The 21,163-nt window shown below is 48.3% G+C and overlaps 1 protein-coding gene across 2 annotated transcripts in view; it reads right to left on the reverse strand.

The window, feature by feature from the left end:
• camkk1a (calcium/calmodulin-dependent protein kinase kinase 1, alpha a) overlaps window positions 1–21,163 on the reverse strand; it is a 271,224-nt gene that overhangs the window by 150,953 nt on the left and 99,108 nt on the right. For both annotated transcript variants that reach the window (XM_070857382.1, XM_070857383.1), the window contains one exon: window positions 16,821–17,342. In XM_070857382.1, coding sequence (XP_070713483.1) covers window positions 16,821–17,243 — 423 coding nt within the window. In that variant the 5' untranslated portion in view covers window positions 17,244–17,342. The remainder of the gene's footprint in view (window positions 1–16,820; window positions 17,343–21,163) is intronic.

Genomic DNA, 21,163 nt, shown 5'->3' on the forward strand with positions numbered 1-21,163 from the left:
AGGTACTAGTGACATCAGGTAGAGCGTTTGGAGTTGCATGCGAGAGAGGAATACTGGTGTTAGCGTGTGTGCGGAGGTCCGACTCAGCATTCGGCGGGGTGACCCGACCGGCGAGGACCATCAGCAGGTCGGGGCCTTCAAAGCAGCAGCGTGCAGAAGCGTACCACTTCAAGGTACAGCGCGAGCTGGTGCAGGAGGGCGATGGCTGTGAAGAGGGCGACTGGACTGGACGTCACCATAACCCAGGTCGGTGATTGGAGCGTGGGCAGGTACAGCAAGAGCGGCAAGGCCGAGGCGCAGGAGCGGTGAGAGATTGTAGAGGGACATGATTGGGGCCCAGGAGAGGCGTGAGTTTGGGGCCCAGAAGAGCCGAGGGCCCAGGGGCAGCACGGGCCAGCCCACACTGCGATATGTACGCACACTAGGTCCGTGCAGCAGAGCTGGTCTCCAGTCGTCCTGGTTAACCCTTGCCACTGGACCAAGACCTAGCTCTGTCAAGCCCGTGTGGTGGTTGGGGTGCAATGGCCACTACACGTTAAAAAAATCCACGCACAGGCATCTTCCACCCTTCAACATGTTGTTCAGGACTGGAATATTCGGTCCTTCATTGAAACATCTGTGAAGTCATCCTCGATACGAGGGACCGCCTATGATGATGACTAGTAACAGAGCCAATATGCTGCAGGCCCCAGTCGGCAACTATTTACATACAATTCCCAATCTCAGGCCCGGTTTCGGTGTTGGGCTTACATCGCGCTGGCAGTGGTCATTTGGATGGGTGGCCCTCGATTACATTCACTGGCACGTTTTGAGCGCTGATCAGCAGCTCGGCATTTTGGGTGGGCGGGAACTCTGGTGGGGCGCAGAACTTAGGCCTGCACCAGCTCATTAACGGGGAGGGCTGGGCAGCTGGTGATAAAGGGCATTCACAAAGGGGCTGCGAATTCTAGAGAAGGTACAGGGAGAGCAAGCAAGGTGATCCACAAAGCTTGCAAAATAAAATAGTCAGCCCTGCTTCCAGTCAACCCTTTAACTGATGCTGGGCCCGGCCATTTGCCACTGTGCAACGCCCATGTTCAGTGAGCATTATCTTGAGCGGGTGTGACACTGATGGCCACCAAGATGGTATCAGGGTCCTAGCCAAACCATCGGAACCGCTGTGACCGGGCTCCCACCTGGTTGCCGCATTTACAGGTTAGAAGCAAATCGGGGCTAAAATTTCAATGATAAAGGCATGGCAATGATAAAGGTTCTCCCGAGTCTATGAAGTAGCCCGTGTCCAGAGGAGACGTTAAAACAAGGCCCCGTCCGCTCTTTCTGGGGAACATAACAGATCCCAGGGCACTTTTTCAATGAAAAGCAGGGGAGTTATCCCCGGTGTCCTGGGGCCAATATTTATCCCTCAATCAACACAACAAAAACAGATTATCCGGTCATTATCGCATTGCTATGTGTGGGAGCTTGCTGTGCACAATTTGGCCACCACATTTCATACATTACAACAGTGACAGCACTTCAAAGTTGTAAGGCGCTTTGGGGCTTCCTGAGATCGTGAAAGGCACTATATAAATGCAAATCTTTCTTTCTGTCTCAGCTATTCACACATTCTTTCCTTCATTCCTTTATTGCTTCTTTCTTTTATTTGACTGAAATCATCCAACTGTTATTTCCTTGTCATTTCTCTTTGTGTTTAGTATTTTTCCCCGCCCCCTCTCCTCTCTCTTTCCCTTTGTAACGAGATAATGTATAGCGCCCTCTAGCTAGGAGGTATCGATATACTGTATAGCGCCCTCTAGCTAGGAGGTATCGATATACTGTATAGCGCCCTCCAGCTAGGAAGTATCGATATACTGTATAGCGCCCTCCAGCTAGGAAGTGTCGATATACTGTATAGCGTCCTCTGGCTAGGAGGTATCGATATACTGTATAGCGTCCTCCAGCTAGGAGGTATCGATATACTGTATAGCGCCCTCCAGCTAGGCGGTATGATATACTGTATAGCGTCCTCTAGCTAGGCAGTATCGATATACTGTATAGCGCCCTCCAGCTAGGCGGTATCGATATACTGTATAGCGCCCTCTAGCTAGGAGGTATCGATATACTGTATAGCGCCCTCCAGCTAGGCGGTATCGATATACTGTATAGCGTCCTCTAGCTAGGAGGTAGCGATATACTGTATAGTGCCCTCCAGCTAGGCGGTATCGATATACTGTATAGCGCCCTCTAGCTAGGAGGTATCGATATACTGCATAGCACCCTCTAGCTCGGAGGTATCGATATACTGTATAGCGCCCTCCAGCTAGACGGTATCGATATACTGTATAGCGCCCTCTAGTATTGAGAAAGAGGGTCTGTGTAGGAATGCCATCGTAAAGCTCCACATCGCTGTCTGAAATCTCCCAAGTAAATAGAGTTAAGCTGAACTAAGAGTGTTCAAGAGACGATAAAATACATGGTGTCAGAAGCAGAGACTTCCGATCTTTCGTCGAACACCTCTACCACGGAAATATTGGAACTCTAAGTCTTTTTCAAGCCGATCGAAATCGACACTAAGCAGTGCAGTGCAGAGCATGGTTCCTCCACTGGGCGTGGATCCGTGAAGGGTGATAAATAGTCATAAACTTGTAAAATAATCTAGAGGCATTAGTAATGTAAACTTAAAATGGCATCAGTTATGATAGAGCCTCGATTGAAAAAGTATTTCTACAATTACATGGCCACAATATTTTACTATTAGACTTGTTCTAGTCCTCTGGGTATTTGAACTGTATACATGTGTGTGACAAACTCAAAGTCCTAAACTGTAGCGAGCAATCATGACCACCATGGTGCCAACTCCCATGCACATTCCTCTCCCACCTCCATTGCAGGTGACGGGCAATTCAAACATCTGTGGGACAGCTATGAAATTATCACGAATATTGTGGAAAAGCCAGATAGAGTTAGGGTCGCAAAGTTTATCACTGCCATTGGAAGCGATGCCCTCGATATCCACAATAATCTTCCCTACAAATCAGAGGAAGACAAGTAGGAAACTGAGATCATTTTGAAGCTCTGGGAAGAGCACTGTAAAGGTAAAACCAACATCATCTATGAACGGTACCAGTTTAACCACTGTGTACAAGGGGATGATCAGTTTGACAGATATCTCGTGAAAGTGAGAGAGCTAGCATCGTCATGTGATTTCGGCAATTTGAGTGATGATTTCATCAGAGACCGCATAGTCTGTGGAATATCTGATAACACTCTGCGTAAGAGGCTGTTGCAAGAATCAAGCCTAACACTTGATAAATGTGTGATGCTCTGGAAAGCTAGAGGCCACAGTTGCACAAATGAAATTCACGAAGCTTACTAAAACAGACTCTGAAGATGCCAAAGCTGTCAATCAGAAACCCCAACCCACAAAGAAAGAATTCACAGAAAAAGAGTTCACGAACAATTGCAGATATTGTGGCAAAAGACATGAGCTGTCAAAAACTATTTGGGAAGCATTGTGGGAAGACCTGCACAAGTTGAGGCAAACTAATTCACTTTTCTCAAAAGTGTAGGCAGAATGGATCGAGGCAGAAGTCTACACATAACCCTAAATATAAGGGCAAGCCAAAAGTTCATACACTATATGAAGAGAGTTATAACTGATTTTGAATTTATGACTGTAAAGATGCTTGGTAACGTTGATTGCGCAATCAAGGACAAAGCTGACAGAAAGTATCCAAACAAGATTACGGCTACCTTCTCCATTAAAGGTCAAATGGTAAAAATGCAAATAGATTGTGGGGCCACATTCAATGTGTTACCTCTTAGATACTTACCTAAAGGCTTAAAGGTAAAAGAATCTAAGACAACACTGTCACTATATGACAACCATGCAACCATTCCAGGGACTTGTAATGTGCCACTGGAAAATACAAAGAACAAGCAAAAGTATGTTGTGCCCTTTGTGATCATTGAGGGTCAAAGTGCACCACTGATTGGCTCATACACTGCTCAACAGCTGCAACTGATAAAAGTGCAGCATCAGAATATCATGGTGGTAAATGAACCATGCGAATCGCAAACTACGAACAAGGCAAACGTCTCGCTAGCATCAAAAACTGATGTCAACAATGCGTATCCGGATGTGTTTAAGGGACGTGGACACATGCCAGGGACCGTTCACCTTGAACTTAATGAATTAGCGACACCAGCTGTAATGCCACCCAGACGGATACCAATAGCGATCAAACAAACGCTAAAAGAGGAACGCGATCGTTTGGAAAATCGGCAAGTCATTACGAAAGTTATTGAACTGACAGACTGGGTATCCAGTCTAGTGTCTGTACAAAAACCAAATTAAAAAATACGAGTGTGTATCGCCCCTCAACATCTGAACAATGCCCTGAAACGTGGACACTATCCACTTCCTGTGACAGCTTGCCACAGATGTCAAATGTAAAGGTCTTCACTAAAGCCGACTGCAAGGAGGGTTTCTTGCAATGTGAACTAGACACAGAGTCCTCCTACCTCACGACCTTCCAGACTCCATGGGGACAATATCGATATAATAGAATGCCATTTGGCATCAGTCCTGTCCCGGAAATCTTCCAGCAGAAGCTAGACCAGAACCTCGAGGGTCTAGATGGAGTCTACAAAATTGCAGATGATATCTTGATCACTGGATGCGGTGAGTGAGACACTTAAAGAGGCCAATCACGATCATGACGCAAACTTAAGCAGATTCATGTAGAGATGCAGAGAGCGAACCATCAAACTAAACTTCGATAAGCACGAATACAAGAGCTCCCAAATTAAATACATGGGATACATACTGTATAGTGATGGATTCAAAGCCGACCCAAGCAAAGTGGTCGCAATCAATGAAATGCAGGAACCGCAGGATGTCGCAGGTGTACAACGATTTGTCGGCATGACAAAGTACCTCGCAAAATTCTTGGCCAATGTTTCAGACCTCAGCGAGCTCTGCAACGGCTTACTCATAAAGACATGGTCTGGAAATGGACTGAAGAACAAGACAAAGCGTTTGAAGCTATCAAACAACGCGTGACAGATTCTCCGGTGCTCAGGTACTTTGACCACAAACTTGCAACCGAAGGTCAAGGAGATGCTTCGAGCAAGGGTCTGGGGTTCGTCCTTCTGCAACAGGGACAACCAATTGCATACGCGAGCCGAGCGCTCACTCCAGCAGAAACGTGATAGTCTCAAATCGAAAAGAAGCTGCTCGCTCAAGTCTTCGGAATAGAACGAAACCATCAATATGTATATAGCCACAAGATAATGCTATGGACACACCCTAAGCCTTTGGTTGCTATACGACGCAAGCCGTTATCTGCAGCACCCAAGCCACTACAACGTCTGCTTGTTCGGCTCAAACAATATGACGTCAAAATAAAGTATCAACGAGGAAAAGAAGTATACTTAGCAAACACTCTCTTGTGCGCATACCTTGAAAACGTGGAGATCACCGACAGAAATTGCAGTGGAATGCATCTACATGATGGACTTTCTCCCACTCTCCAAACAAGGACTGACTACCGTACAATGCGCAACTGCAAGCGACTCCACACTACAACTGGTCATACAACAAATCATAACGGGATGGCCAGAAAACACACACGAATGCCCGCCTGAAACGCAGGCAAACTTCAAAGTTTGTAACGAACTCACGAGGATGACATAGTCTTCAAAGGCTACCGCTGTGTCAAACCAAAATCCCTGAGATCCGACATTCGTCAGCGACTTCATGCTGCTCACACTGGTGTCGAGAGCAGTCTTCGACGTGCCAGAGAATCCGTTTACTGGCCAGGACTGAACAGTGACATAAAAGACAATGGGCTAGATTTGACACTTTTGTGCAGATCGCCCAAAAATGGGTGGTATTTACGTCATGGGCGGTAAAAATGGGTTTTCAGATCGTCGGCTTGTCGTCCATTCTCAAAGCCCCTAGTCTGCAGTTTTGAAATTGGACGTTACTGCGAGCGATATGAATTGGACGTTAGTGTTAAATCTCTCTGACCTTCTGCCGTAAAGTGTCGCCATCCTTGGCAATGGCATGGCAATGCTCGATTCCCGCGATTGAGGAGGTCATGGGTCATTGTGATATGTGAAGAAGAGACAGAGAGAGAGGGAGCTGAGAGGGACTGTAAGCATGTGTGGCTGTGGTGTGTGCTTGTTTGGCTGTTGCGAGAGGCACGAGGGAAATTCACCAGCAGCAAAAAGCCTACTAAGCACCAAGAACATAATTGGCACCGAGTTTTTGTCCAACAAATATATAACATGGAAGGGATGGAGGAGGCCCTGGAGCTGGTAGCCAGGAACACTGGTGGCAGAGGGCTCCCAGTGATCCCGGAGCGTGGCACTGCACCCCAAGGTGCCATTGCCAACCATACATGAGAGCCAGGAGCAACATCTTGCTTCTGGCTCGGAGCACGTTCCCACCTTGGGACCGTCCTCTCCCGTATCCGTCCAAGCAGCGCTTCGGCCGTCACACCCCACTCCCCCCACCCCCTGTCCATGAAGCATCGCCTGAGGACCTCCTCGGCCAGGCGGCTTGGAGTCAGGAAAGGAAAGGGAAGGGGTAGAGATGGAGAGGAGAAGCGGAGGTGTGAGGGGACGGGGGGAAGGCTTGGTTTTTACAGATATACTCATGGTTTCAGACAAATGTTCGGTTGAAATATTTTTTATTTAACATAACCTTATTGTGCATTGGCTCAGATAGCTGCACCATTACACACTGGTGATTCCTTAACATCAAAGGGTATAATTACACTTAACTTCAATCAACTTAAACTTTAACTGTCACCAAGGTCATGCCCACCATTGATGTATGATCTGCACATCCAGCAGTGTGTCAGCCTTGTAATTACCACCAACATTCTTTCCAGTAAAGCGCTCATTGATGAGCTCCTGACATAAGAGTCTTGCAGCATGGGCCCTTTCATGCGATCTACAGGGGGGCGGGGGCATGGCTTCAGCGTCAGCCTGATCGTCTGACACGATGTCAGCGTACACCTCCTCGTCCTTTCTCTGGTGAGGTGGACTGTCAGACTCATCAGGCAATTCTTGTTCGCTCCCGATAACCAAGTTGTGCAGCATGGAGCACACCACCACGAATTGAGCTACCTGCTCAGGGTGGTATTAGAGCTCGCCTCCTGAGTGGTCCAGGCATCTAAAGCACTGCTTAAACACTCCAAAGGTTTTCTCCACGATATGTGAGTGGCCCGGGGGCACTCGTTGTATCGCCTCTCAGCTTCGGTATGGGGGGTGTCACGCAGGGGAGGTCATCAGCCAGGTGGCGAGGCCATATCCTTTGTCACCAAGCATCCAGCATTGACCTTGTGGCTGATTGTTAAACAAGTCAGATACAGTGCTCTCACGCAAGATGTGAGCATCATGGATGCTGCCCGGAAATTTAGCATTCACTGCCATAATAATTTGCTGGTGGTCGACAACGAGTTGGACATTAAGGGAGTCGGATTCCTTGCAGTTCCTGAAAACCTCTGCATCCTGAAAAGGTTCCCGCATTGCGATGTGCATACAGTCTATTGCTCCCTGCACCTTGAGGAAGTTTGCAATTCTGGAGAATCCTAGAGCCCTCTCAGTCTGCGCCTCCCTGGTCATAGGGAAGCTGATCAAGTCCCTCCTGCATGTGTACAGGGCTTCAGTGACCTGTCTAATGCAGCAATGTGTGGCATGCTGAGAAAGCCCGCAAATGTCTCCAGCTGAGGCCTGAAAAGAACCGGACGCTTAGAACGACAGTGCCGCGGTGACTGATCTCGACGGACAGTGCAGTACTGATGGTGCTGGCAGGCTGCAGATCTCCCCTTATGAGCTGGCATACCTCAGTGATAACTTCTTTGTGGAAGCACAATCTCCAAAGGCAGTGGTGTTGGGCAAATCGAGGTATGACTGCTTCTCCTTGTACTTGCGGAGGGGTCTAGCACTTGTGTGCTGAGAGATTTGTTTGGTGTTATCACTGATGGACATAAACGCCTGTGTTATCGCAATGGCCTTACTGAGGGTCGGTGTCTCTACAGTCAAATGTTTTCATAGGATGGTCTCGTGGCCAATGCCCAGTACAAAAAAGTCTCTGAGCATTTGCTCCAGGTAGCCATCAAACTCACATTGTCCTGCAAGTCGCCTTAGCTCGGCGACGTAGCTCGCCACTTCCTGACCTTTAGATCGCTTGCACGTGTAGAACCGATACCTCGCCATCAGCACGCTCTCCCTCGGGTTACGATGCTCCCAATCCAGTGTACACAGCTCCTCATACGACTTATCTGTGGTTTTCACCGGAGCCAGAAGATTCTTCATGAGGCTGTAGGTCGGTGCCCCACAGACTGTGAGGAGGACCGCTCTCCTTTTTGCAGCGCTTCCTTCTCAGTCAAGCTCGTTGGCTGCAAAGTACTGGTCTAGCCGTTCGACATAGGCTTCCCAGTCCTCACCCTCCGAGAACTTCACCAGGATGCCCACAGTTTGCTGCATCTTTGCGTTGGATTCGTATACTCATCGCCAGTTATTGTGTTCCTAACACAGATGAGACTGCACACAGGGAGGTTAAAGTAACAGTGACCTCAGTCTTTAATAAGACACTCCAGAGGGAGGAACAGGCCTTAGGGGCCGGCTTATGTACAGAGCTCCCAAGGAATGCTGGGATCCCTTGGGACTTCAGGGGATGAGCTCCCTGGTGGCGGAACATGGGAGTGCACGCTTTACAGATACACAAGAAGCACAACTATGTGTTATGTTACAAAATGAAAAAAAACGAGAGACTGGGGGTCAATTGAGATTGTCAAGGCTGAGATTGATGATTTTTGGTGGGTAAGGGTATCAAGGGTTACGAAGCAAAGGCGGGTAAACGGGGTTGAGATACAGATCAGCCATGATCTGATTCAATGGCAGAGTTGGCTTGAGGGTGCTGACTGGCCTCCTGCTCCTGTGTTACTAAGTTCCTGAGGATAAGCGAACTGCTTGGATCACACTTGCTCCTCAAAAGCTGCATTGTTTAGAGGAATTTATAGATGTTCTGATATGAACGGCAGTATCTAAGGTGACAGCTGGCATATTGCTTAGCCAAAGCTGTTCACTGACCATTTCTGCTGGGTTTAACAGAGTGATCTTCACACAAAAGATTCCCAATATAATGTATTTTCGATGTAGAGCAAAGGTGAATAAATAGTCTTGGCCTACAGGTCAGCCATGATCTCATTGAATGGCATTACAGGCTCATCCCACATTCCCGTATTCCTGTGAAATCTGTAACTGAAACACAGTTTCCACGATGCGGACTCCTCTACATTGGGGAGACCAAACGCAGATTGGGTGACCGCTTTGCGGAACACCTCCGTTCAGTCCGTGAGTGTGACCCTGAGCTTCCGGTCGCCTGTCACTTTAATTACCCTCTCCACTCCCACTCTGACCTCTCCGTCCTCGGCCTCCTACACTGTTCCAGTGAAGCTCAACGTAAGCTCGAGGAACAGCACCTCATCTTCGTTTAGAAACTTTACAGCCTTCGAGACTCAACATCGAGTTCAACAATTTCACATCTTGGCCTCTGCCCATATTTTTCTCCCTTTTCTCCTTTTTTTTAAACAAACCCCCTACCCTCACCCCCCCACCCCCACCCCGATCTTATGTAATTTTTTCTCTTTGTTTCCCATGGTAGCTGGTAATTATTCTGCCTTTCACACCTGATCTGGACTCATCTTTTTCTAACTTCTGCCATTACCATCTCAAGCCCGCCATCCCTTTTGTCTCTCTAATCTCTCCTGCCTTCCACCCTATCACAGACCTTCCCGTTTGTTCTTTCCTCCCCTCCCCCTTTCAGCGCTCTTTAAGAATCCGTTCATTTCAAACATTCCCAGTTGTGATGAAGGGTCATCGATCTGAAACGTTAACTCTGTTTCTCTCTCCACCGATGCTGCCTGACCCGCTGAGATTTCCAACATTCTGGTTTTATTATCACAGGAAGCCCAGGGCAGGTTGGAGGCATGCGTGGCAGGAGCGGGCAGTCGATGTTTCAGACTGAGTCCTTCATCAGAACTGAAAGATCAAAGGAAAGAGCGAGGAGAGAGGGGTGGGCAAAAAAAGACAACATATAAAGAGAAATATCCGTCGGATCTTCCAAATAGTGCCGAGAGATCTTTTACATCTACCTGAGAGGGCATACAGGACCTCGGCTTAATGTCTCATCTGAAAGACAGCACCTCCACCAGTGCAGCACTCCCTCAGCGATTTTTGTGCTCATGTCCCTGGAATGGGACTTGAACCCACAACCTTCTGACTCAGAGGCAAGAGTGCTGTCTACAGAGCTACAGCTGATATACAAGAGGGCAGAATTTGAGGAGCGTAGTCATCTGGGGGGATTGTGAGGCTGAAGATTACAGAGATAGGGAGGGGGCGAGGCCATTGAGGGATTTGTAAACAAGGATGAGAATTTTGAAATCGAGGCGTTGTTTAACCGGGAGCCAATGTAGGTCAGCGAGCACAGGGGTGATGGGTGAGCAGGACCCGAGGCAGCTGAGTTTTGGATTACCTCAAGTTTGCGTAGGGTAGAATGTGGGAGGCCAGCCAGGAGCGCTTTGGAGTAGTCAAGTCTCGAGGTAACAAAGGCATGGATGAGGGTTTCAGTACCAGATGAGCTGAGGCAGGGGCAGAGATGGACAATGTTATGGAGGTGGAAATAGGCGGTCTTAGTTTTGCCGCAGATATGTGGTTGGAAGCTCACCTCAGGGTCAAATATGACACCAAATATGACACCCACATCCAAGTATTAAGATAAATCAAAAAAAAGCAGTGGTCCTACAACCAACCCCTGGGGAACACCACTGTATACCTTCCTCCAGTCCAAACAACAACCGTTCAACACTACTCTCTGTTTCCTGTCACTAGGCCAATTTTGTATCCAAGCTGCCGCTGTCCCTTTTTATTCCACGGGCTTCAATTTTGCTGCCAAGCCTAATATGTGGCACTTTATCAAATGCCTTTTGGAAATCCATTAACACCACATCCACCGCATTACTCTCATCAATCCTCTGTTACCTCATCAAAAAACTCGATCAAATTGGTTAAACATCATTTGCCTTTAACAAATCCATGCTGGCTTTCCTTAAATAATCCACCCCTATCCAAGTGACTGTTAATTCTGTCCCTGATTATTGTTTCTAAAAGCTTCCCCACTACCGAGGTTAAACTGACTGGCCTGTATTTGCTGGGTTTATCCTTACACCCTATTTTGAACAAGGGTGTAAGATTTGCAATTCTCCAGCCCTCTGGCACCAGCCCGTCTCTATGGAGGATTGGAATATTATGGCCAGTACCTCCGTGATTTCCGCCCTCAATTCCCTCAGCATCCTGGGATGCATCCCATCTGGTCCTGGTGATTTATCTACTTTAAGTACAGCCAGCCTTTCTAATACCTCGATATCAATTTTTATCCCATCAAGTGTCTCCACTCTCTCCTCCTTCACTATGTTTCTGGCAGCATCTGTGAAGACAAATGCAAAGTTCTCATTTAGTACCTCAGCCATACCCTCTGCCTCTATGCGAAGGTCTCCATTTTGGTCCCACCACTCCTCTTACTGCCCATTTACTATTTATAAGCCTATGGAAGACTTTTGGATTCCCTTTTATGTTGGCTGCCATTCTATTCTCATACCCTCTCTTTGTCTCTTATTTTCTTTTTCACTTCCCCTCTGACCATTCTATATTTAGCCTGATTCTCACTTGTATTCTCAACCTGACATCTGTCATATGCGCTCTTTTTCTGCTTCATTATATTCTCCATCTGTTACGTGATCCAGGGAGCACTGACTTTAATTGCCCGCCTTCCCCCTGCATGGGAATGTACCCGAACTATTTCCACTTTAAAGGCAGCCCATTGTTCCACTCGAGTTTTTGCCCGCCAATCTTTGGTTCCAGTTTACCCGGGCCAGATACATTCTCATCCCACTGAAATTAGCCTTCCTCCATGTTACGCATTTTTACTCTAGATTGCTCTCTGTCCTTTTCCAATACTAACGTAAACCTTATGATCATTGTGGTAAATCTACGATGCACCCCTCTGAGTTCCATACATCCTCCCTGGGGTCTGACGGAGGCCCTGTACAACTGAGGCATCACTTCCTCCGCTTTGTATTCTCGCCCCCTCGAGATAAAGGCCAACATTCCATTCACCTTTTGCACCTTATCAGAGCCAGGCCATTCAGGGGTGATGTCAGGAAGCACTTCTTCACACAAAGGGTGGTGGAAATATGCAACTCTCCCCAAAGGCTGGCGGGGGGGGGGGGCAATTGAAAATGTCAAAACTGAGATTAATTGATCTTTGTTGGGCAAGGGTATTAAGGATTACGGATCCAAGGCAGAGAAATGGAGCTCAGATACAGAGCAGCCATGATCTGATTGACTGGCAGAACAGACGCGAGGGGCTGAATGGCCTGCTCCTGCTCCTATGTTCCTTTGCTGAACAGAAAATAAACAGAGAAACCATAATCCAGAGAAAAATATGTTGCTACGTCAAATCATCTTTCATGTTCATCAAAGCTTAATTAACCATCGAAAACACTGCAGCTCTGAGACAGGTAATTAAGCTTGTTCCTGCTGCAACATTCAGGCTAACAAAAGCTATAAATTGCTGTCAATCTGCTAAAAAAAAAAGCTCCTTTTGACAAATGTAAAACTCCTCAATTGCACAGTTTAAATTCAAATTCAGTTTTAAAAGAATATTTTTAATCGAATGATAGAATAATACAGCACAGAGGCCATTCAGCCCATCGTGCCTGTGTCGGCTCTGTGAAAGAGCTGTCCAATTAGTCCCGCTCCCCTGCTCTTTCCCCACAGCCCCAGAGTCAGTTTTTCCCTTGAATTGAAAGATATTATTGAATCTGCTTCCACCATCTTTTCAGGCGTTGCGTTCCAGATCATACAACGTGCTGCGTGATTTGTTTCCTCGAGTGGTTCTACCACCAATCATCTTAAATCTGTGTCCCCTGGTTACCGACCTTCCTGCCACTGGAAACAATTTCTCTCGATCTACTGCATCAAAACCCTCCATGGTTTTGAAATCTCCTCTTAACTTTCTCTGTTATAGAGAGGACAAGCCCAGCTTCTCCAGTCTCTCCACATAAGGGGAAGGCCATTTAAGTCTAGGATGAGGAGGAATTTCTTCGCTCAGAGGGTCGTGAATCTTTGGAATTCTCTGCCCCAGAGAGCTGTGGATGCTGGGTCATTGAATATATTCAAGGCTGAGATCGATAGATTTTTGGGGTCCAGGGGAATCAAGGGATATGGAGATCGGGCGGGAAAATGGAGTTGAGGTCGATGATCAGCCATGATATCATTGAATGGCGGAGCAGGCTCGAGGGGCCGTAGATCTACTCCTGCTCCTATTTCTTATGTTCTTACAACTAAAGTCCCACAACTCCTGGAACCATTCTAGTAAATCTGCTCTGCACCCTCTCCAAGGCCTTAACATCCTTCCTAAAGTGCAGTGCCCAGAATTGGACACAATGCTCCAGCTGAGGCCTAACCAGGGTTTTGTAAATGTTTAGCATAACTTCCTTACTTTTATACTGTATTCCTCGACTAATAAAGCCCAGTTACCATAAGCTTTCATAACAGCCTTCTCAACCTGCCCTGCCATCTTCAACAATTTGTGTACACACACCCCCAGGTCGCTCTGTTCCAGCACCCCTTTAGAATTGTACTATTTAATTTATATTTCCTTTCCTCATTCTTCCTACCAAACCATAACATAAAAACAACTTTCATTTATATACTTCACGCTTCTCTGTGTGAAATTTCATCTGCCCTGTGCCTGCGCATTTCACCTGTCTGTCTCTGTCCTCCTGAAGTCTGCGACTATCCTCCTCACTGTTTACTATATTTCTGCGTTGTGTCATCTGCAAACTTTTAATGGGAGTAACTATTTGCTCTAGGTCTCCTAAGAATCAGGACAAATACCCCCCACCCCCCACCAGTGCAATTCCCACCAACCCTTTTCTGAGCATGCGTGCTCCTCTCCCTTCCGCGCCCCCCCCCCCCCACACCCCACCCCCGACGCCCGATCTGAAACTGGCCGGAGCCGGCCCCACGCGTTACCTCCATCGGTTCCGATCCATCAGCAGCCCGGCGCCTCCGATCAGGCAGCGGGCGGCCAGGCCTGTTCGAGCGGCAGTTTGAGTGCAGCGTGTGGCCGGCGGGGAGAGCGAGAGGCGGGGAGAGGGAGAGGCGGGGAGAGGGAGAGGGGGCGGTGGGAAGAGCGAGAGGCGGGGAGAGGGAGAGGCGGGGAGAGGGAGAGGCGGGGAGAGGGAGAGGCGGGGAAAGCGAGAAGCGGGGGGGGGCAGGGAGAGGGAGAGGCGGGGAGAGGGAGAGGCGGGGAAAGCGAGAAGCGGGGGTGGGGGGGGCAGGGAGAGCAAGCTTGAGGTAGGGGAGGCAGGGGGGCAGAGAGTGATCTGGGGGGGAGAGAGAGAGAGGTTGGGGAGGGGGAAGAGGGAGCTTGGGGAGGGGGAGAGGGAGCTTGGGGGGGAAGGAGAGAGTGCTTGTTGAGGGAAGAGAGAGCAAGCTTGCAGGGGGAAAGAGAGCTTGAAGGGGGAGGGAGAGAGCGGTGGGGGGATGGGGGATCAGAGGGAACTCAGAGAAGACGGATCACGTTCTTCCAACCCCCCGGTGCGTGTAAGCTCGGTGCGTGAGTTACAAGGGACCTAGTTAGGGTGGATGAAATTCAGAATTCACGACAGTGTCACTATTCACTTTATACCCAAAAACCCTGTTAACAATCTGCACACAATGCCCCATTATGGGGTTGGGGGCGGGGGGATAAGGTCTTGTGCTTGGTTAAGGAACTTCAGCTGGTGGAGGGATGCACTTGCGCTGGGGTAAGGAACTTCAGCTGGAACTTGGTGGTTTTTGGGGAGATCTATCCTCTGTGGCTTCTGAAGTCAAAATGGATCAAATTACAAATTGGAAAGATACTCGGAACTTGGGCTGGGCGGTTCCAGTTACACATTCCAGAAAAACTTCAGGGTGTGGCTGATCCTCCCAGGGGACCAATCAGCAATAGGTCATTTGAAAATGGAGAGCCAATCAGAGAAACCGCTGCCTTTCAGTTAGTACAAATAGAGGCAGCCAATCTTTCAATGATGCCCTGTGTGCCCAAGTCCAGGTCTTTAATATATATCAAAAATTGCAGCCATCCCAATACTGACTCCTGGGGATACCATTTAACATTTCCAAACCGATGATCATTACTCTCTGCTTCCTGTCCCTTAGCCTTTCATATCCAGGCTGCCACTACCCCAACAAGTCTATTATGTGGCACTTTTTCAAACACCTTCTGAAAGTCCCGATACATGACATTAACCGAATCAACCTTCTCCGTTACTTCATCAAAGAACTCAATCAAGTTAGTCAAACACGATTTGCCGTTAACAAAACTGTGCTGACTTTCATTAATTAGTCTATACTTTTCCAAGTGTCAATTAATTTTGTCCCGGATTAATGTCTCGGAAGATGTCCCCACCGCTGCGGTTAGCGAGCGTGGGACCATGATTGCCAGTTGTGGGCTGAGCCGAGGGGAGTTTGAACCTCTCACACTCCCCACAGTCTCAGCTGGCGGTGTAGCCAATGGGAAACCACAGGGCAGTTTTAGATTATTTATGTGAGGCCAGGAGTGGCAGGAATGCTCCACAAGACCAACCTGGGCTGCTACCACACCATCTAACAGCCCCTCCTAAAAATGGTACCTCCCTGGATTCACCCTCCTCATAGAATCATAGAATGGTTACAGCACAGAAGGAGGTCTTACGGCCCGTCGAACCCGTGCCGGCTCTCTGCATCAGCGCCTCAGCCAGTCCCACTCCCCCGCCCTTTCCCTGTAGCCCGGCAAATTTATTTCCTTCAGGTACTTATCCGATTCCCTATTGAACTCCTTCTCCGACCAGCCTTCAAAATGGGGGAGGGGGAAGCTCCCATCAGGACTATCGGGCATGTTCCGCCCGAACACCACTCGGGGGAATATCTACTCCAGTGGCCCATTGGTCGATGGTTGATGGGTTTCAAACAGAGCCCATGCACAACGTAACCTTGATGCTCTAAGACCAGGAATGGGTGTGAATGATACCAGTAACTGAACACTTACTCCACAGGTATGACATTCCTCTAATCAGGATTTTAGAAGAGATGTTAACTTTTGTTTTGAATGGATGAACACTTGTGTTAATTAGTGGACAGGAGACTATTCCACAACGTCGTTAAGCATTGGTCGGCCAATAGCAATCAGCCATTACTAGCTCTGACCTTCAATTGGACACGCCGTAAATCTCTTCAGGAAAATCTGAAGCTCAATACATCCTGATCAAGGACCTGGCCATGAACCACGGTCATCTAAATTACAGGCGTTGCCGGACCGGGAGCCCAATGTAGGTCACCGAGCACAGGGGTGAGGGGTGAACAGGACTTGGTGCGGGTTAGGATGCCAGTTAAAAGAAGTCTTTCACAGGCAGTTCACTATAAAAAGGTGAAATTCCATTTATTTCCTTTGCAAAAAAAGATGTCCCCACAACCTGGATGTTATTTTGTAACTCCTCCTCTGCACAAGTCACTTATATCCATAACCACACCACCATTCCTCCTCCAAATCAAAAGATTTGAGATACCCCATCAATGTGACACTGTATCCTCCAACAGGCGATGGATATTTGAAGGATAATCCCCTGCCAATAAAAAAATGTATTCTGTTTTGCAAAAATCTGGAAAGAATTTTAAAAAAAATACTTTACAGTTTTGCTCTTTTACATCTCTTGTCGTAAATTGCACAAACAATTCACCTGGGAGTAGGCCGTATTGACCCGACTGGACTCAACAGTTGGCTGTCTTCCTGATGGTAACGGCCCTGTTGCATAGGCGTCTTGGCTGGCGGACAGAGAGTTTCCTGAGGAACGTTCTTGGAGCGACAGCTTCCTGCTGGAGAGTTTGGGCCGAGAGCCCACTTTCTTTGTCACGCTGCTCACACTGTTGTAGGGTTTGGTGCAATTCTCAGCAACATTGCCCACCCCATTTGACTGAGTGTTGCCTCCGTCCTTAACGCCTGTGGCCTGGCTCCCACGTCCCACATTTCCGGGAGTGGGCTCCTCGGACACTTGGACAGCAGCAACCTGCTGGGCCAGGTCCTCCTGTTGAAGCTCTGCTACTTTATCCATTTCTGCCCCTTCGTCAAGGGTGTCCCTTTCACGAGCTGAGGTGGACATCATCAAGTATCTGGAAGGGAGCAGATGGAAGCAGCTTTGGAGGCCACCAATCGATTGTCATGAAGTTCTCCTTGGCTAGTGCATTTCCACAGTCCTATGGAACTGAAATAAAGAGTCAATCATTAGGATGAGAAACAACGAATGGAGAAATATACCTGTTATAATATCTCATTTATTAAAGTGTATTTTATAGAATTATCATAGATTAGTATCACACAGAGCGAGGCCATTCCGCTCTCTGAAAGAGTTATCCAATTAGTCCCACTCCCGCTGTTTTCTCCCCACAGCCCTGCTAATTTTATCTTTTCAAGTATTTATCCAATTCCCGGTTTGAAAGTTACGATTGAATCTGCTCCCACCGCCCTTTCAGGCAGCGTGTTGTAGGTCACAACAACTCGCCACGTAAAACATATTCTCCTTATCTCCCCATCTCCCCCTCTGATTCTTTTGCCAATTAGGTTGTATACGTTTTTGTCGACTTACGTTTCTGTGAAGCGCCTCGGGGCATCATTCTACGTTCAAGGCGCTTTATAAATGCAGCGCTATGATGTTGTTGATTATTGCAGTGCCGAATAGCCCACTCACTTCTCGATCATTTTGTTTTAAACCATTCTATGTTTTATCAATAAAGACAAACTGTACAATCTTGTATCCAGTCCGCATTGACCTGTGGAACCTTGCCCTGCTGTTTCAGAGTCTCCAAATAGAGCCAGTGAGATCTACACCGAGGCCGAGGTTCCATCTGCCCGATATGGAGGTAATTCAGCCGACGCTGATGTGTCACTGTGTGCCCCAGGGGCAGGCAGCGTTATCATAGGCACTGCCCTTTGCCAAAGCCCCTTGCCCACGGACCTGGGTTTCACTGCTGGTGATGAGTAAGCCTGATATGTGGCACTAGGTTTGGATATTTAGAACATTACAAGATGCCCGTGGAGGTATCATGTCTGAATAAACACTCACATTGATGGTAATGGCTGCTTTTATTTTCAGAAGCTTCCATCCAGGAATAATAAAAGAGAAGAGTAATGGCTACAATGGCCTTACTTTTGTCAGAGGGCCTATGAATGTTCAGTGCACAATGTGCAAGTGCCTAATGTATCAGTAAGGACACACGGTGCTTACTGAAGCCCAGAGAGTTCAGGCCTAGTCAGAGTCAGTCAACCCCAGGTTCAGTTTAGACTTCAAGGGGCCGAAGAAGCCCCTTTCCTGAAGGCCTCTTAACACCGGAAAGCGGCGGCCACTCTGCGGCGTGCAATGGCCGCTGACATTTCGTGTAATGGCCGCCATTATTAAAATTCCGGCCCTGCGGTATCGCGGCGGTGACCCGCTCCCCCACCCTCCCCCCACCGCTCCGCTGTTGCCGCTCCATCCTAAGTGTGTCATCACAGTGCGCACCGTCGATGATCCCCCCGATGGCAACATTCAATCGTGAAAATCTTCGGCCCGCCGGACAGTGCCAAAACAAGCTTTCATCTGGTGGTCCAGTGAGGCTGAGGCCTTCTGTAATGGCGGTGAGGCTTCCATTCAAGGGTAAGGCGCACTGCCGCTGCCGCCCATGGTTTTTTCTCTTGTCGGCCGACTGCCAGGTTGAGCTGACAACCATGCCCCCGGGTTTGGCCGGGCCGCCGACAGGCAGACTAGCACCCACTCTTGGGTACCAGGCAGCTGGCCCGGCCGAAACCCTCCCTGTTGGCCCAGTTAAACCATCGCGCAGGCCATCCCTTCAAGTGAAGGGGAGAGCCCTGGGGATGCGGCGCTGTGATGATGTCATCGCGCCGGTCACTACACTCCCCCCCCAACTTCCACCCCTCTACTGTACTCACGCCCCACCTCCGCTCCCATTATGACTGATTCCTGGCCCGCCTGAAAAAAACAAAGAGCGGAATTTTGCTCAAGAGGCCACCTCAACCACTGCGGTGGTGAGAACACTAAAACGGGGGTCGTGCGCCCCGTTTCGGCCCTCAACTGGCAAAAGCCGCAGGCTACCAGCACAGAACACGTAAGCTTCCTGCTCCTGGCCCACAAAGGACCACTCTACGTATTAGGGGCAGTGCTATCCAGGGTTACCTGGAGCCCAGTGAGAAGAATCCCAGCCCCCAACGATGTCTACACGTCCCGGGTTCCATCAGGGAACCGGATTGAGTGGAGAATCATTGGGGGGAAAATTGCGGGCGAACGCATCCAACCGGAAATCTATTAACGAAAATACCTGGTGGTCCCAGAGGAATGTATGATCCCGGTCGGAGGCCTAGTTTCACAGTCCAGCGTACAGGAACATGACTTCCAGGATCGTATTCGTATCCTGGGATCACGTGGGCCTGGACCACCAATCACGATGCAGTATTCTCATTGATAATAATGGGAACTCCCATCGCTATCAATGAGAAAACCACTCAAAACCAAGAAACACGACACAATAAATAAAAAGCATCTCACATATTTAAAATTAATTTAAATTAAATGTTTTAGAAACATTTTTTAATTTTTTTAATTTCTTTTAATGTGTTTCAATAGGGTTAAAAATAAACTTACCTGAATGGACAAGGATTTTAATATAAAAATTAAAGTAATTTTTCTATGTTTTAAAACTCTTCCGCTGGTAAAAGTAAGCTATACGCCAGCTTTTACCAGGTGTAAGAGTTTGAAGGAGATTCACTGGGCATGAGTTGGGCAAATGGCCCGATCTCTCCCGCGCGGATGTCATTCTCCCGGGGATACGGAGGATCTGTCAACAGACATTTTGACAGATCGGAAAAGCTGGTTCTCGGCACATGCACACCGCGTGCAGAGAACCGGCATTTGCGAGGCCTCTTCGGGTGAGGCACATCGTACGCGCCCAGAGAGGCCGCAATTTCCGGCCCATTAAATATACCCTGGACTACCCGTCACCGTGTGACTGTACTGCCACCACCGACTTCACCACATTGGCCGTCAAACGGTGGTTCACCCAGTGAGCTGAAGTTGCTGCCTCACTGCAACCCAATGAGGACCAGCACTGAGCCTTGGATATTGGAGCACGTGCCTTCATACCTGCCTCCGGGCGGAACCTTCCAGCACCTGCCATCCCAAATCAAACGGGGCATATGATCAGCGGGATCTGGGGTGCAGATACACAGATCACTAAGAGTAGCGATGAAGGGTAATAAGGCCATTAAAAAAAAGCAAAAAAAAACACTGGTGTTTATTTCCAGAGGGATTTAAGAACATAAGAAATAGGAGCAGGAGTCGGCCATACGGCCCCTCGAGCCTGCTCCGCCATTTAATACGATCATGGCTGATCTGATCATGGACTCAGCTTCACTTCCCTGCCCGCTCCCCATAACCCCTTATCCCCTTATCGTTTAACAAACTGTCTATCTCTGTCTTGAATTTATTCAATGTCCCAGTTTCCACAGCTCTCTGAGGCAGCAAATTCCACAGATTTACAACCCTCTGAGAGAAGAAATTTCTCCTCATCTCTGTTTTAAATGGGCGACCCCTTATTCTAAGATCATGCCCTCTAGTTCTAGTCTCCCCCATCAGTAGAAACATCCTCTCTGCATCCACCTTGTCAAGCCCCCTCTAGAATGGAAAAGCAGAGAAGTTATGTGAAGTCTGTCTGGAACCTTGGTCCGACCACACTTGGAGAGTGGACTAAACAGATAGCAAAACGGAGCAGTCTGGAATCATGGTGTGTAAAAAGGGTGGCTGGTCCAATCCGGTCAGCTTCCCGCTGGCCCGTTTGGTTAAAATCTCCCCCCCCCCCACCCCTCCCCACCACCCCCTGCTAGTAAAACTCAGCATGGCTTGGGGATGGTCTACGATATTAATCAGGCATTGCAGAGAGAAATGTTCTCCTATCTCAGGGAAACTCTCGCAAATGAGTACAGCTTGCACGTTGGAAACACGTGGGTTAAATGAGTCATGACTGGGGAGGAAAATTA

This window comes from Pristiophorus japonicus, chromosome 16 (assembly GCF_044704955.1).
Source record: "Pristiophorus japonicus isolate sPriJap1 chromosome 16, sPriJap1.hap1, whole genome shotgun sequence".
Taxonomy (NCBI): Eukaryota; Metazoa; Chordata; class Chondrichthyes; family Pristiophoridae; genus Pristiophorus; species Pristiophorus japonicus.